This window comes from Punica granatum, chromosome 2, assembly GCF_007655135.1.
Source record: "Punica granatum isolate Tunisia-2019 chromosome 2, ASM765513v2, whole genome shotgun sequence".
In the NCBI taxonomy this organism is placed as follows: Eukaryota; Viridiplantae; Streptophyta; class Magnoliopsida; order Myrtales; family Lythraceae; genus Punica; species Punica granatum.
The window spans coordinates 32,877,059-32,892,945 of NC_045128.1; the positions used below are offsets into that span (position 1 = coordinate 32,877,059).

General features: G+C 38.4%; 3 protein-coding genes across 3 annotated transcripts; 1 reads left to right on the forward strand and 2 right to left on the reverse strand.

Annotated features, from left to right (window-relative positions):
- Positions 1-6,629: 6,629 nt before the first annotated feature.
- LOC116196509 (late embryogenesis abundant protein B19.1A) lies at positions 6,630-7,412 on the reverse strand. The gene is made up of 2 exons (XM_031526253.1): positions 7,199-7,412; positions 6,630-7,099 (listed from the first exon to the last, which is right to left on the reverse strand). Exons 1-2 carry the CDS (start codon positions 7,311-7,313, stop codon positions 6,936-6,938), a joined length of 279 nt encoding a protein of 92 aa, XP_031382113.1. The 5' UTR covers positions 7,314-7,412; the 3' UTR covers positions 6,630-6,935.
- A 2,041-nt stretch (positions 7,413-9,453) lies between these two features.
- On the forward strand, positions 9,454-11,092 carry LOC116196506 (probable protein phosphatase 2C 2). The gene is made up of 4 exons (XM_031526251.1): positions 9,454-9,898; positions 9,988-10,326; positions 10,421-10,600; positions 10,691-11,092. Exons 1-4 carry the CDS (start codon positions 9,512-9,514, stop codon positions 10,928-10,930), a joined length of 1,146 nt encoding a protein of 381 aa, XP_031382111.1. The 5' UTR covers positions 9,454-9,511; the 3' UTR covers positions 10,931-11,092.
- A 703-nt stretch (positions 11,093-11,795) lies between these two features.
- Positions 11,796-15,338, reverse strand: LOC116196508. Its single transcript, XM_031526252.1, has 8 exons — positions 14,947-15,338; positions 14,822-14,866; positions 14,577-14,706; positions 13,709-13,778; positions 13,565-13,613; positions 13,042-13,139; positions 12,706-12,844; positions 11,796-12,241 (listed from the first exon to the last, which is right to left on the reverse strand). Exons 1-8 carry the CDS (start codon positions 15,286-15,288, stop codon positions 12,095-12,097), a joined length of 1,020 nt encoding a protein of 339 aa, XP_031382112.1. The 5' UTR covers positions 15,289-15,338; the 3' UTR covers positions 11,796-12,094.
- Positions 15,339-15,887: the final 549 nt, after the last annotated feature.

A 15,887-nucleotide genomic window follows, 5' to 3' on the forward strand; every position in this document is an offset into this window, starting at 1 on the left:
CCGGATACTCGATTAAGCTGGGCCCACTCGCTCCGCCTAAGAGACTTGGGTTGCGGGCCTGGACTAGCACAGTAGGCCCAACCTTTAAAAAGGCCTGACGTTAAATGTCATAATAAAAATGCACAGATAATTCCGTTGAGAAGAATCGAACTTGAAACCTTAATCTTTAGGCATGTGCGAATGCCACCGTAAGGCGTACAATGTCCCCTTTCTCATGGCTCACTCTATCTTGAACTTCATGGCAGTTTGCCGTCATTGGCATGGCCAAGTTTGTCGCGAATAGGGAGAATGGCTCCCTTCGCATGATTATGTTCCACAAGTGTTCAAAATGATTGGAAAGAGCTGGTCCTTCTAAGAAATCGAACTGGCTTTTGTTAGAGACGGTCGATATATAGACATGCTTGTGCTAGTTTTATTTCATAGTATGTCTTATTATATCTTGAATATAACAATAACAAGAAATTTATAATAAGGGTTTTATATTTGAATTGATTAGACTCTCTACTTGCATTACGCGTGGTTTGAATTTTTTTTATTTTATTTCTTTTATCATTCTTTGCTACATATGTATGTGTGTGTGGCTGGGGGGAGGGGGGTGATGGGGTAATCCGTAGCACTTATTCACGTAGAGTTCTTTTCAATACCTTATGGAGGTTAAGTAAAATTAGAGCAGCGCTGCAACCTCCGAAATCGGGGGCTCCGACTGTCTCCTATGTGGCAGAATTGTAATTAAATACAAAAGGAGGGGCATTTATTTATTGCCTCTTATTCGCGGATCGAAGGTTACTTTTTTTCGGAGGAAAAAGTATTTATGATAAAATTAATAAAAGAAAATGCTGAAAGGGAAGACAAAAGATGGAGGGAACGGTGTGAGTGGAGAGAGAAATTACAGGAAAGTGGGAAAATTACTTAGGCGGTTAATAAAACATGAATTTATCAATTATTTTTTTAACTTTTAATAATATAATGGTTAGTAAAATTATTAGTTTTATTTAGTGATGGACATTTTGGGAAACGAATGTTAGACCAACTTCAATCTTTCTCCTTTTTGTAACATGATAGATGGATAGATAATAAGATTTTCCATCAAATAATGCATTTTTTTTGGAGAATAAGCTCCATGCTGTTGATTATACTCGAAAATTAAGACACTAGATCAGCTTATGAAATAATAACTTCCTAATTACCATTTAACTCGATGAAAGGCCCCCAAATATGCACGGGCTAGCTGCTCGGATTAAGGAAATAACCGTTGAATGGTATTAGGACGAAAAAATTTGACAAATTATATAGATAACAAAGTGAAAAAATAATAGTTAACAAAGAATATATCCCTTGTAATTTAAGGCAAAAAAAAAACAGAAAAAAAAAAAGAAATACCAACAACAGCGAAAACACTAGTCCTAAGAATTACCCGATAAAATTTAAATGTCTATCTCCATATAAGTCAATAAGTAAACTAATATTAGTTTGAGATCAATCGTATATGAGTTTTTGTAATATCAAATAATTACTACAAGTCAATCTCAAGATTTATCTAAAATATGATTTTCATATTGCAAAATTTTTACTCTAGTTTTCGTATTATTAATGTAACATTTACCTTTCAAGAGCAACCGACTTGTACATGAAATTGAAAAATATGTTAGAATTTGAAGGTGGTGTAACAATACTTATACTCATCAACTTCTATGATTTAGTTATATTGCTTGGACTTCTACTCTAGAACTTCCCCAAACTAATCTCTCGCTAGGTGGTGGCACGAAATTATGTCACTTCACATTTTTATCGGTGATGAGACGAAAAATATACCAATCATAACTTTATTTCAACGAAAGAATAAACGATTCTAATTTCAACCGACACTCCTAGTGGAAATCACTAACATGGTCCATCATATATATGAAGGTTGTAATTTCTTTAATAATCATGATGGATATCTCCCACTCTCAAATTACAGAGTTTGAGTGCGGTTCTGATGTATGTGTGGACACTGAAAACTACTTTCTGGACAATTTTGCTTTTATCAAAGCCCTCACAAAATACTTGGAAGCCGAGAATCTCATTGTGGACAGAAGCAGAGCACCTCAAGAAGGAAAGAAAAGTTATTCTTTCTAAGGAATTCGATATAAGTGTTAAGTTTGTATATCTGCATATAATAAATAGCAATAATCACATCTAATTCAATATCAATAGTGGCGTCATACTTTGATTATAGGTTTATCTCGTGATCCAGATCTTCGTATGCGAGTTGATAGTTTGGAGGCAATCGAACTAAGTAACCCGGACTCATTTCTATTATTTGCGAAATAACAAAATAGAATTTCTATACGTGTCATTGAATTATGCGAAATGCTATAATAATGAAAAATAATAATTACTTTATTTGAGCCTGAAACGATTTGCGATTTTTAAAATCAGGATCAAGTATCGAAACTTATTGGCGTATGATATTAATTTTACTGAAATTGGTTCGAGTATGCCGTGTGATATTCTTTTGAGTATATGGAATTGTCTAGAAATGGACTTGTTATTTATGATTATTGGAAAATATATTTGAAGTACCTCCGAACATATGAACTGTTTGGATTATTAACCTATTTATAATGACATAAATGTCTTCAAAATTATGGGATTTATTGAAAACCGAATTACTATATTTATTATGTTATAAGACTCATTTGTCTACTAAAGTTTCGAGTATAGTGACCGTTGTCAATGGGACATAAATTGGCATAGCGACTGTTGCTAGCAGGTTATAAATTGGCATAAATGACCGTTACCAGCGGAATATAAATTGGTACAGTGAACTATTACCAGCACGATTAAACCAGTAAATATATAGAGGATATGTGCGACAAGATGAAGTGTTGCCATAGTGATAAGACAACGAGCTATGTTTTGATATCGATATTTTGAATCAATGAATCTATGTTATATGAATATGTTTGAAAGCAATATTTGAACATGATTTATTGGTATGAAGTTTAGTCTATTTATTTTGATAATATTTTTATAAAATAAATTATTGAACTCATTTGGTCTGAGATATCGTTTTACAAAAATATACCCCGATCGAACTATTGAATTCACTTGATACAAAATATTAATTGAAAGTGATACTAGTGTTTAATTTCATTGAAAATTGAACTTATTATCCTATCTTCGAATTTTTTTTTTTTTTTTTGGATAAATGATGAAACTTCATTGATAACAGATGAATTTACATCAGAAACCAATACCATTTTCCTCTATACGGAGTAAAATAAAAAAATACCCAAGAGTTACTCCCAAGTCAACTAGTTGCAGTATCAAAATGGTGAAACATATGCCTCGCAATGATAGAGTGTGCAATTTTGCATGAGAATCGAGGGAGAACAGACAACTTTGCTTTCACATCCGAGAAGATCCTTCGTATTATAATTGTTGGAGGCGAGACTTGATTCCGGTAGAGCCTGGCGTTCCTCTCCCTCCAGATGCAGTAAATGTAGTGAGTCCAGAGAAGTTTAAGACATCTTCGGAATATTCATTTATTTAAAATTCTAAATTTACGATTATATTGGTACGAATCTTATTCTCGATGTTAAAGTGATTACATATAATTGTTTGTAATAAATTTTTATAGATGTTTGATCCAGTAGAAGTGAGTTTTGGTTACTTACTGAGCATGTGGAGCTCACCCCTTTATAATTTTCCCCCCATATTCAGATTCAGGAGAATTGAGAGCTAAGACGCTAGTAGGTTCAAGGAGCCGGATTGCTAGGAGAATATCGTGCTTTTGGGTTATTTTGGTATTTGTTAGAACTATGGAGTTGTTAGAAGTTGTGATGCTATAGAGAACTTTTATTCTAAGATTTCATTGTGTATCGACCCATTAGGAGATTATGTTTATTAGTTTTAATAAGGGTAAATTACAAAAAAAAAACTCAAATTTTGTAAAATATCTCAATTTTATTATAAATTTTGTTTTGTAACAGAAAAAATCGTAAGTTTTCTAAAATATCTCAAAAATAACATCCATTATAACTTCCGTCAATTTTTACTTACGTGAACTGTTAAAGGGACCCACCATTAGCAACAAAAATTGACGGAAGTTATAACGGAGGTCATTTTTGAGACATTTTAGAAAACTTATATTTTTTTTGTTAGAAAACAAAATTTAGGACAAAACTGAGACATTTTACAAAATTTGAATTTTTTTTTTGTAATTTGCCCCTTTAATAAAGAACAACTTTGGATCATAAAATAGATGTTTTTGGTAGATGGTTTCGCTTGCTATGAGGGTTGTCTTGACCTTTCAGCGAACGGCCAGTCACATTTCAGTGGCTTGAAAATGGGATGCGACACAGAAGAGGATATCATGCATCGTCCTCCTGTTCTTGTTCATTCTACACCTTATTCAAGGGCAAACGTTTAGATTGGGCACTTAAAATAACTTTTTTCATCCATTCTCGAGCTTTCTGACAAATTGATATTAATCAGGTACGTACGAGAAAGACTAGACGGTAGTCCGACGACAGCAGATAATATCACCAATTAAGCTATACGTACGTACCAGCTTCAATACCATTCTGCAAATTCCGAAAAACTACTGGGACCGTAGCTCTTGGGATGTCACTTACGATACGATTATTAGAGGGGAAAATAGCGTAGAAAATCACATAGTTTCCCCCAAATTTTCCATTCTATCAACTTTTCAAATTTTGGCCTGAAAAATCAAAATGCTTCCTTTCATTTTCCCCTTTTACCAAATTTCGACTCTAATGGTGCTAACGTGGCCATTATTTCTACCCACGCGATAGACAGAGTCAGACGTGAAAAATATGACAATTGACTTTAAGCTAAAAAAACCATATAATTTGTCAATTTTCCTTATCTACCGAAATTATTTGACATTTTTCCTCAATCTACTTAAATATCAAAACTCTAAAAATTCACATATTTTTCCTATGCTCTAAAAACTTTGAATTTCAAAGTCATATATGTACGTCGGTTTGAATATTGAAAACTATTGCATTTATTCCCGCATTTATATTTTTTCTCAATTTTACCATAACTTACGAAAATGACACGAAGCACCCCAATATTTAAGATAATTTTTTAAATCTATCACACCGTCAATATTCCATTCATTTTGGACGGAAAATCTAACGTGATACGTAATGGTACTGAGTGAAATTGTGTGGGCCACCTCCTATATTGTCTGACATGAAGAGTTGATCCATATCATTTTTGAACTAACTATTTTCATCGCTCAGGCCACCATATTGCGAGTTATTGAGTGCTATGAAACTGATATAATGAACTCTTCATGTCAGTCAATATAGGAGGTGATTCATGCACTGTCATATCAGAGGGGACACTAAAGGCCTTTGCCCTTCCACCCCTTTGATAATAGAGAGGGAGGGCAGAGCTTTTGATTTTTTCAACCGTTACATATCACACCATCAATATTCCATTCATTTTGGACGGAAAATCTAACGTGATACGTAATGGTACTGAGTGAAATTGTGTGGGCCACCTCCTATATTGTCTGACATGAAGAGTTGATCCATATCATTTTTGAACTAACTATTTTCATCGCTCAAGCCACCATATTGCGAGTTATTGAGTGCTATGAAACTGATTTAATGAACTCTTCATGTAAGTCAATATAGGAGGTGATTCACGCACTGTCATATCAGAGGGGACACTAAAGGCCTTTGCCCTTCCATCCCTTTGATAGATAGAGAGGGAAGGCAGAGCTTTTGATTTTTTCAATCGTTACGTGTCACGTCAGATTTTCCATATAAAATGAATGAAAATATTTGATGGTGCGATAGTTTTGAGGAACCAATAATTTTGAGAAGTGTCACGTCAGATTTTCCATCTAAAATGAATGAAAATATTTGACGGTGTGATAGTTTAGAACCAATAATTTTGATGAATGAAAATAATTTTGATGAATGAAAATATTTGACGGTGTGATAGTTTACAACCAATAGTTTTGAGATTTGACGGTGCGATAGTTTTAAGGAACCAATAGTTTTGAGAAGTTACCTAAACATTGAGTTGCCTCGTGTCATTTTCATTTTCATATGCTAGTGTTATTTTCATGTGCTAGGATAAAATTAAAAAGACATACATATATTGGGATATAATTATGAATATTTTTCAGTATTTAAACTAAAATATATATATATGATTTTATAATTCAAACTCATAATCTACATTTTAAATGTAAAAAAATATTTGAAATTTTTTTAAATTTGTGATATTTCGATAGATTGGAAAAAATTATCGAACAATTCTAATAAATTATGAAAAATCAACAAACAATCTGAACTTTTAACTTAAAAGTCAATTGTCCTATTTTTCACGTTTGACTCCGTATCCGTCTGCCCCCTATGCCTAGTAGACAGAAATAATTTCCGCATTTGACTCCGTATCCGTCTGCCTCGTAGACGGAACTATGTGATTTTTTTAAGCTATTTTTCCTTGTTATTAAAAAATGCCATATCTTCACACTACCGAAAAATGCTATATATCTTCAACCTCAAGTAATTATGTCGTGCTGCCAATATTTTTGGAAAGAACCTCAGGAAGATATCAGAAAGAAGCTCGAAGAAGAAAGGAACGTTGGAGGGACATGACAATGGAAAACACAGAAACTTCTTATACTCGTACATTAAGTTCCTCCATTACACGACCCAAACTGAGAAGGCACAAGACTAGGAACCCTTCGGACGACACGAGTGACGAGCCCCCTCTCGGCACGACCAGGGAAAAACAAAAGGACGACACATGCTAAACCAAACTCAGATTAAGACCACTCTTGACCCATCCGCGAAAAACCTGGTCGACAGAACACACGGAAACAACAGCCTATGTACACACACTTACAAGTCAGGTGCCCAACTAGCTAGTGAGAGGCACGCGCATACTAGATGCGTGCGTTAAGTCTTGTTCCTGTACTTGGACTCGTCGAAATCAATGCCCTCCCGGGCAGCCCGCTCCCCTCCGGACTCATCGCCGGTGCTCAGCCCTCCCTTGCGGCCCATCTCCTGGTATCCCTCGGGTCCCAGCTGCTCCCTCCTTGTCTGCCCCCCACGGCTCCTCCCTGTACATGTTCATACGTACGTAATTAGCGTCATGCAGTTATACGTACCATAATAATTTTCACCCGAACTGAAATGCAAAACAATGAATAGACAACGACCTTCAGCAAGGTGCTCCTGAGCCTCGAGGCTCTTGCCGCCGGTGCCACCGGGCACGACTGTCTCCCCCTGCCTGGCCCTGCGGTCGAGCTCCTCCCTCTCCTGCTTCGACGCCATCTTTGCCTTGCCCGAGTACGATATCTTACTGCACTATTAAGCTTTTACTACTCACTGCAACTGACAGGTCTCGTTACGTGCTACAAAACGATTCCGGCGTTGGAGGATGCTATTTATACAGGAGAGCATGGAGGCTCTTGTCTGACACGTGTAGGATGACGCGGCACAGCGGGGAGGTGGGTCGTTTGACACGTGGAAGGTGGGAGGCCGAGGCTGTTGACACGAGTCGTGGCGTAAGCGGGAGGGGCCATTGTGGCCTGACACGTTAATCCTCCGGTCCACCGGTGGTGAAAAAATTATTATTAATCCGACGATCCCTGCAAGCGGTATGGGCCAGGCCTTGGCCACAAGGCCCAATTCGATCCTTTCGAGAAGGTCCAGTTCATTATATTGGGCTCTAAATGGGCTATGGAGCCGATTCAACGCTGCACGCTGCACAACACAGCTTCTCTTTCTTTTTTTTTCTTTTTTTTTAAATTCCATAAAACCTCGACAAATCCAGTTCGAATCTAGTCGGCCCACTCATGTATAAAACTCTCACAACATTGAGAATTGTTAAATTATACTAAATATGAAGATTGGACGAAAATTTTAACTATAAAATTATTTCCCTTTGAATTACAGGTTGAAATGTAATATTGTTGTGCTTAATAATTACCTTAGATTACTAAAAATATGAATAACAATATAATATATAGTTAATTTTTATAGGATAAGATGTGGATCCCCACGACTTGAACCAGGTTACTATATGAGAATTCCATGTGCTCTGTATGTAAACTATTAACCAATTATAGAGGTAAAATTTTAACTCGAGAAAGTAATTACAATAAGTTCTCACTTTACATCGAACCAAACAGTTTTTAAAACGACTAAACCAACCGTTCTGTTTTAAAATTCAAAAGAAAAAAAAATAATTGAATGTCACCCCTTTTGAACTGACAGGATCAAAGCTTGAAATTGGACAGGGAATGTTCTGATTCTAGAACCCAAGAGATGCAGAAATATTTCTTGACATGCTAGATTTTAATAATATGTCCCGGGAATCGGGTCCATAAGCCGTGCAGGTTTTCCGTTTTCATTTTCTCAAAAACTACCATGAAACTAAGGCGACGAGAGTCATTCTAATATTTTTTTGGATTAATCTTACTTTTTTGAAAAATCGAATCAAATAATATCGAGGGAAAAAAAATCAAAGGAAAAGCATCATTCTTCTCATATAAAATTAGAAAACGTAAAAAAATGATCTCGACTTTCAAGAATCAGTCTTGGGATGAGCTTATGCGACATCTATTCTTTGAAATTTATGAATTCGATATGCTAACCCAAAATCCTAATTTATTTTCCCCGTTTGGTGAACTTGTTCATAAATAATTCCTTCAAAATATAATGGACACTTTGAGATAACTCCTCATTCAAACTTTCTTTATTCTCACAAATTATACCGTAATTGGTTACTCGTAACTTTTTGCTTAGAGTCTTGAACATCTTCATGTTACCATAATCTTAGGCTTCGTCTAGGAGCGCAATGATGATTGAATAAATTATTTATTTATTTTTTACTGATCACTAAATATAAAAAGTGTTTGGTGGTTGATTTCAAAATTATGATTTTGTTGATTTTAATGGTTGAAAATGCGATTTTCTCTATATGCTTATGGAAACTGCTTCTACTAATATTAGTTTAAACAGTTTCAAATTATCATCTTCCAAATATTTGACTTTATTATGAAATCATATTTATTTTTCAGTAATTATATTACAGCACTCTCATGTCGGTAATGGTAGAGTCCCAAATCGAGTCTTAATAGGGGTAATGCCGCATGACCTGACAAAAGCACTTATAGTTTCATTAGGAGCCAAGTCATCTGATAACTAGCCCGCTGGCATGATTGAAGATTTTTCTTACGACTTTGATGGACATGCAAGAGAACTCGGTCAACTTGTCTGAGTCAAAGCAAATGGCCGACGACAACAGCTAAAAACATTTAAGAAAAGCAAACAATTACCAACGTCAGTAAATTAACCTAACACCACGTGCCAATATTCCTACGGCAATCTCCGTCAAAAGCTGAAAACGGCCGTCTTCTTTCATTCCCTTCAGCAAGAAGCTTCATATATAAGTCCCCATATTCTTCTGTTGAGTGACAGATTCCCCATCCATTCAGACAAACAAGACCAACCACTCACCCACCGATATGGCATCCGCCGCGATCGCTCCGTCGAACTCGCCCGTGTTCTCGCCATCTATATTCTGCAAGACGCCGCCCTTCTCAGGCCTGAGCGTGCCGTCTCTGCCCCCACAGTCTCCGGTGCCACTGATACTCCAGCCAAGATGCGGTGCCCCTGGCAAGGACAGGGGAAACTCTGCTATGGAAAGGAAGAGGCCCCCGAGGATAGCTGTCCCGGCTGGGTTCTTTGCAGGCGTGACAGACATGGAGCCGCAGAGAGCGAAGGAGGAGGAGGAGGAGGAGGTCGCAGACGAAGGAGATGGCTATGGGGTTTATTCGAAGAGGGGGAGGAAGAGAGGCCGCTTGGAGGATCGGTACTCTGCTGTTCTTGGTCTCCAAGGAGAGAGTGATCAGGTAAGTGTATTTTCTTTTCTTTTTTGGTGCCGATGGAGTTGGAAAATGTACACTACGATTCCGGTTTAATTATGATCATCGACCTGCAGGCTTTCTTCGGTGTGTTCGATGGTCACGGAGGAGCAAAAGCTGCTGAATTTGCTGCAAAGAATATGGGCAAGAACATCATGGGACAGATGAGAAAAAGAAGCAAGTCAAGCATGGAAGAGGCAGTTATAGAGGGATACCTCGAAACGGATGCAAAGTTTTTGGACGAGAACGTTGATGGAGGTTCGTGCTGTGTCACCGCTTTGATACGAGAAGGCAATCTCATCGTGTCAAATGCCGGTGACTGTCGCGTAGTTTTAAGCAGAGACGGTACTGCAGAGGCACTCACCTCCGATCATAAGGCTTCAGCAGAAAGCGAAAGAGAGAGGATTGAGGAGTCGGTAAGTGAGTTTTGGTTCGAGCAATGAAAGTCGCATGGTAAAAGTTTTCTGTTATACGCAATGTTTAACGAGAATCTTTATCAAATCTCTGCAGGGTGGGTACGTAGATTATTGTCACGGTGTTTGGAGGATACAGGGTTCTTTAGCTGTGTCGAGGGGCATCGGAGATAAGCATTTGAAGCAATGGGTAATAGCAGAACCGGAAACAAAAGTCTTACGAATAGCACCCGATCACGAGTTCTTGATATTAGCCTCCGATGGCCTGTGGGATAAGGTAAGAGATGTTCAACCCATCAAGCTTTCAATTCGTGAATCCTCCAAAGCTTACCGGGTGCTGACAAGATCTTCTCTTTCGATGTACCAGGTTACGAATCAGGAGGCTGTGGACATAGTTCGACCTTCATTGACTGGCTTAGATAAGCCAAACCCATTTTTGGCCGCAAAGAAGCTTGCCCAACTGTCCATCCGAAGAGGCTCTACCGATGACGTAACTGTCTTAATAATCAAGTTAGATCGATTCATCTCGCAGGTAGATGTTCAGTTTTGTTCCGAACCTGCAACCCGTCCTTTCTGCAGAACTTGTAGCTACAGCAATCTGGGATGATAGTGGTGATGGAGCTGATAGAGCCAATTTTCAATGTATATAATTACAGAATCATACTAGTCTCTTATTTTCCGTAATGTAAATCTTTAATAAGTAATGAGAAAAAGCAAGAAATTTAAGTAATGAGAAAAAGCAAGAAATTTGGGCCCGAGGGGGACGAAAGACAGATGGTTGTAGCTGTAGTTTTTCTCTGTTATCAGATCATCAATCTCGTTTACGTTTTGGTCGATGCATCGGGCTTCCATAGACGAGGGATTCTGTTTCAATACATTGATACTTTTACACGGTAATGCAGCTAATGCTCGTCCTCCCGTCCTAGTCGACAGTCGGTTGGAAAGCTTATCAGACATATCACCGAAAGTGATCAAATTCCCACAAAAAGCCGATAACGAATTGAATTCTATCACGTCTTAAAAGCTCGTCAACCAAATTCGACCTGATTATTATTGGGGCGTGACTGATATTGATTGTTGCCTGAATGTTTCTGCAAGTAGTAAGAATGGAACGGACCTGAATGGAAAAGTCAACCTTATGGCTCACGTTCTTGGGTTACTTTTTCGTTGGCTACTGAGTCAACCTATGTGTGATAATTTTGTTGACTCGGTCGTTTGATGGACCCTACTGGCCGTTGGTCTGCCCCGGAAGCTTCGCCCTTTTATGGGCCTGTTGAATAGCTCAAAGGCCGAGTCAAATGATCATTCGTTTGGAAGGCTTTGAAGATTCCAACTCACAATAATTCGGCCACCGCCGCAAACAAAGGCGAACATAATTAAAAACCATATATCGTATCCCAGAAGACAGTAAGCCAGACCAAGATGACTTATCCTCGAGCAGGCGATTTTCAGTGATCGAGACACAGGAAACCTTGCAAAAAATTTTCCACGATCCAATGGTTATATTATCATAAACATAGGGAGGCAACTTCTAATTTGGCCCTTTGCGTCCACAATAGTACATCAGGAAGTCGATAAAAACTTAAATCACCCGTTTTGATTTGACCCAAAATCTTTCTCAGCAATTAGATTCGGATGCAGACCAGGTCAGGTTTCGTTTCGGGCCCTGCCTCTGTCATGTAATTCTTGACCGAGGAGGTAAGACTAGTACAGCACGACGAACGGTGAAGACAAGCTGCCCTGGGCTCACCGCACTCAGATTAGAACCGTCCTATACAAGTTCCATCCTTAGCCATGACAAGATAGCTTCAGCGCCTTTCTCCCATGAACAATCCAGCATCAAGTCGTGGGCAACCCCTTCAACACAGATTGGCGAGACTCTGTAGAAGTTTCCTGTCTCCTCGAGTCCTTTTGCATCCTAAAGAACCGATTCCAGGATCAGTGGTATGAATAGACTAGTAAAAATGTAAGGAGCAAAGGACTTATAGTAAGGGAATCAAGCTCTATATACACGCAATTTGTCTTCCTTGTTTCCACTTAACCACTAGGCAATCCGCTAGTTCTATATCACTAAACACTCCCCTATGATTGATTACCCATCAAATGAAAATTCCTGGAGGGTAACAAAGGAATCCCTCAATAGAAATCACCTTCCTGGCTTTGATAAATCCCTTGCATAGGGATGGGACGCCCCGTATTATCATTCAATTTCCCCTCATATAAGGATTGGAAGGATGATTTAGAACCGCAAGTTAAAATTTGAAGACAGACGAGAATGCAAAAAGAAGGGATCGAAGTCGAAAACTAGTAGCCCAAACAGTATCTGAGAAATAAAATGCACCGAGTTTTTGCAAACTGACATTGTTTGGACAGAGAATATACCACTATAAAATCATTATTGGCGCCCATCACAAGGATCTGAACCGTGGATTTTGGAATAGATGGAACCGGAAGAGATGCATTTAGCTTCCTCAGGTCAAACAGGGGCATATGTGAACTCTCTTTCATCAGCAACTGGTAACTGAAAGAACAGGAGGAAAGATTTAGCTCTTCAGAGCACAGTATGTCATACGAACTCTTATTGGCTCCATTTTATACCTTGTCTGCCCATGACCATTCAAAAGCTCGACTTCGAAAGATTTATAGCTTATCTAACATCAAACTATAGCAACTTAAAGATGAAATGGTAATTAAATATAGGCATGCTAATGAACTGACCGTTGCACCAGCTGATCTTCCATCATCGGAGAAAAGAACGTTTCCTTGCAGAGAGGAACAGAAGTCTGAAAAGCTTTAGCAGCCAAGCTACGTGTGACCTATTAATTTGCAAAGGAACATAGTCATAGGAATAAGCAGATTTCATGCAGCAAAACAGAAAACATCAAATGATGAAATAGAATAACATGGACATATCTAGAATGCCGAGACAAATACTTTGGTGGAGACAGAAGACACAACCCCGTGATAAAGGTTTATTTCTTCAGATAAAGAGTTAAAAAGTGCAATTTACTACATCTCAGTTCTCAGATGCTCGAATAAGTGGAACATCTTCTGTTTTTTGCATCGCATCACTCTGCGCCCACCCAATATTTAGATAAACCACATATCAAGACATTAAAACTGTTTCAATCTATTCCTTATCCTATCCCTATTCTCAATTGTCCTCATGCAAGGCTAATTTTGGGTAAACATAGCAATCAATCCTGTTCTATCATCTACTATACATGTCAGAAGTAAATACCTTGAAAGCAGCAATAGGTTTGGTAAATAGATATCGCCACACTAAGCCACTGAGATAAAGAAAACAAGAGATGAGGCTGGGCCACTGGAACGATGAGAAGAACATAAATAAAAGCATTTGCAGGATGTGGAATTTGGAAGTCACCTATTACCAGAGGGAGGTACAGAGCAAACAAGGACAGCTCCAGCAAGTTCCGGGAATGAGCCTTGCATTTCTGAAATATTGGGAAAACGAAAAGCATCAAGTGACAATTAAATCAGGCAAACCGTTGCAAGAATGATTAAGCAAATCATACATGCCAAAGATCATATACAGAGCGGCTGTAATTAAACGATTTTTAAACATTTTGAGAGATAATTATGACGTTTCCAGCAAAGTCCAGGCATCTGATGTTGCGTTTGGTTTCATAGTAGAATTTTAAAATCAGATTTTGATTTTGAAAAAAGTGGTATAAATGGGGCCCACCCTTTGACTTTGTATGAGTTATGTTGTTTTGTTGTGGAAAAAAGTGATATAAATGGGGCCCACTCTTTGACTTTGTATGAGTTTTGTAGCGGGTAGAGTTAAGTTAAAATTGTGATTTTAAAATTATACTCACAAACCAAACAAGGCCTGAGTATGAATATATAATAACTCCAAACTAGTAAGACCGAAAGACTGCCGTCACCAAGAGCTAATGTGGGTTTAAGTTTCCTCTTGGGGCGCATACTAACTAAGCGAAATTCATCCTCATATCGAACAGGACATCTACTAATACTTCAGTCAACAGCACATTGAAAAGCATGAATTCCGACAAACTTGAGCACTGACCCGAATACTGTCCGCTCTTAATAACTCCAAACTAATAAGACCGAAAGACTGCTGTCACCAAGAACTAATGTGGATTTAAGGTTCCTCTTGGGGGCGCATACTAACTAAGCGAAATTCATCCCCATATCGAACAGGACCTCGACTGACTCTTCAGTCAGCACAACATCGAAAAGCATGAATGCCCACGAACTCGAGCACTGACCTGAATACTGTCCGCTCTTAATGTTTGCAAGATAGTATTGTACGATAAGCCCTCCGAATGAATGCCCGAGCAAGACCGGGGGCAGGGCGAGGTTTCTGCTGATAAAGTCAGCAACATCAGCGGCATGTGTCTACTGCATCATAAGAAGTGAATTCAATATCTTTCTGAATTTTCGGAAGCGGTGCACTTCACAATTCAGCTTATCAGAGGAATCTCACAATTGAAAGCTAAATAATGTAATATACCTGAAGGGAACCAGCAACAGAACCTGGAGGAACATCACTCTCACCCTGAAGCATGAATTAGAATGATCAAACTCGAGTTCTCAGCTAAGGTCGGAGCTTTCGGAGAGAGATTGAACGAGTGTCACCTGACCGAGCAAGCTCAGAGCGTAGCAGTCGAAACCCCTGCTCGAGAAGAAAGGCAGCCAGTGCTCGGCCCAGCACCAGGCGGCATGGTAGCTCCCATGAACGAAAACCAGGGGCGGGTCTCCGGTTCTTTCGCCTGGTTTAGCTCCCTCCTGCACGATGACCTCCATGGACAGGCCAGAAGGAAGCTCGTGGAAGAGGCGGCTCTGCCCCTTCCTGAGCTCGTAAGGGACCCTCATTTTCCGTTCGCTGCTGAGGACGGCAAGGGGCTTGCTGGTCGCTGCGAAAGCGGGAGTAGGAGGGAGGCAGCGGATGGAGCTTGTGAAGGGGATGAGAGTCGCCATTGACAGGAGCTCCGAGCTCAGCTGAGTAAAGCTTCTACTGCGCTATGAAGAAGTTATCTCATTTATTATTATTATTATTATTTTTCTAATTTTGGATGAAATTAAAAATGTAAATGTATATCAAAAGAAAATGTAAGGCAGTGACGCACATTTTAATACGTTAACATAAATATTTTTATTAATTATTTTAAATTTTTCTTTCATTATTTAGACATTTCACCTCTTTTACTATCGAAAATAAAATGTAAATTTATTTAGGTAAACAGTGAATTCTTAAAAAATAAAAATAAGGAAAAAAAGGTGAATACGACCTGCATTCTCTTGGAATTTACATTGAGGAACTCATCTATACATTGAGCGGGGTTCTTCGATCACATTTCCTAGTCCAAACATGTCTTATAAGTAAGAAAATGGCACAACATAGATGTGTCTTGTCAATTTGGTAAGGCTTGTACGAGCACTAATATGATTAATATGTGTCGCTACAATAAATTTGGTATCTTTTAAGCCACTCATTCTATTTCTGTGTGCTCATCTAGCAATGACGTTCCTCATTATATTCAGAGTCAAGCCTTTCTTTGTATACTTATGTATTAAAT

What these genes read in the sequence shown, in the direction of transcription:
- LOC116196509 (XM_031526253.1), bottom strand. Translation starts at nt 7,313, where the DNA reads ATGGCGTCGAAGCAGGAGAGGGAGGAGCTCGACCGCAGGGCCAGGCAG. An exon ending in TCAGGAGCACCTTGCTGAAG is followed by an intron (nt 7,100 to 7,198) that starts GTCGTTGTCTAT and finishes GAACATGTACAG; the next exon opens with GGAGGAGCCGTGGGGGGCAG.
- LOC116196506 (XM_031526251.1), top strand. Translation starts at nt 9,512, where the DNA reads ATGGCATCCGCCGCGATCGCTCCGTCGAACTCGCCCGTGTTCTCGCCA. An exon ending in GAGAGAGGATTGAGGAGTCG is followed by an intron (nt 10,327 to 10,420) that starts GTAAGTGAGTTT and finishes AAATCTCTGCAG; the next exon opens with GGTGGGTACGTAGATTATTG. An exon ending in CCGATGGCCTGTGGGATAAG is followed by an intron (nt 10,601 to 10,690) that starts GTAAGAGATGTT and finishes TCGATGTACCAG; the next exon opens with GTTACGAATCAGGAGGCTGT.
- LOC116196508 (XM_031526252.1), bottom strand. Translation starts at nt 15,288, where the DNA reads ATGGCGACTCTCATCCCCTTCACAAGCTCCATCCGCTGCCTCCCTCCT. An exon ending in GTACCTCCCTCTGGTAATAG is followed by an intron (nt 13,614 to 13,708) that starts GTGACTTCCAAA and finishes TCTTTATCTCAG; the next exon opens with TGGCTTAGTGTGGCGATATC. An exon ending in CCAATAATGATTTTATAGTG is followed by an intron (nt 12,242 to 12,705) that starts GTATATTCTCTG and finishes TCGGTTCTTTAG; the next exon opens with GATGCAAAAGGACTCGAGGA.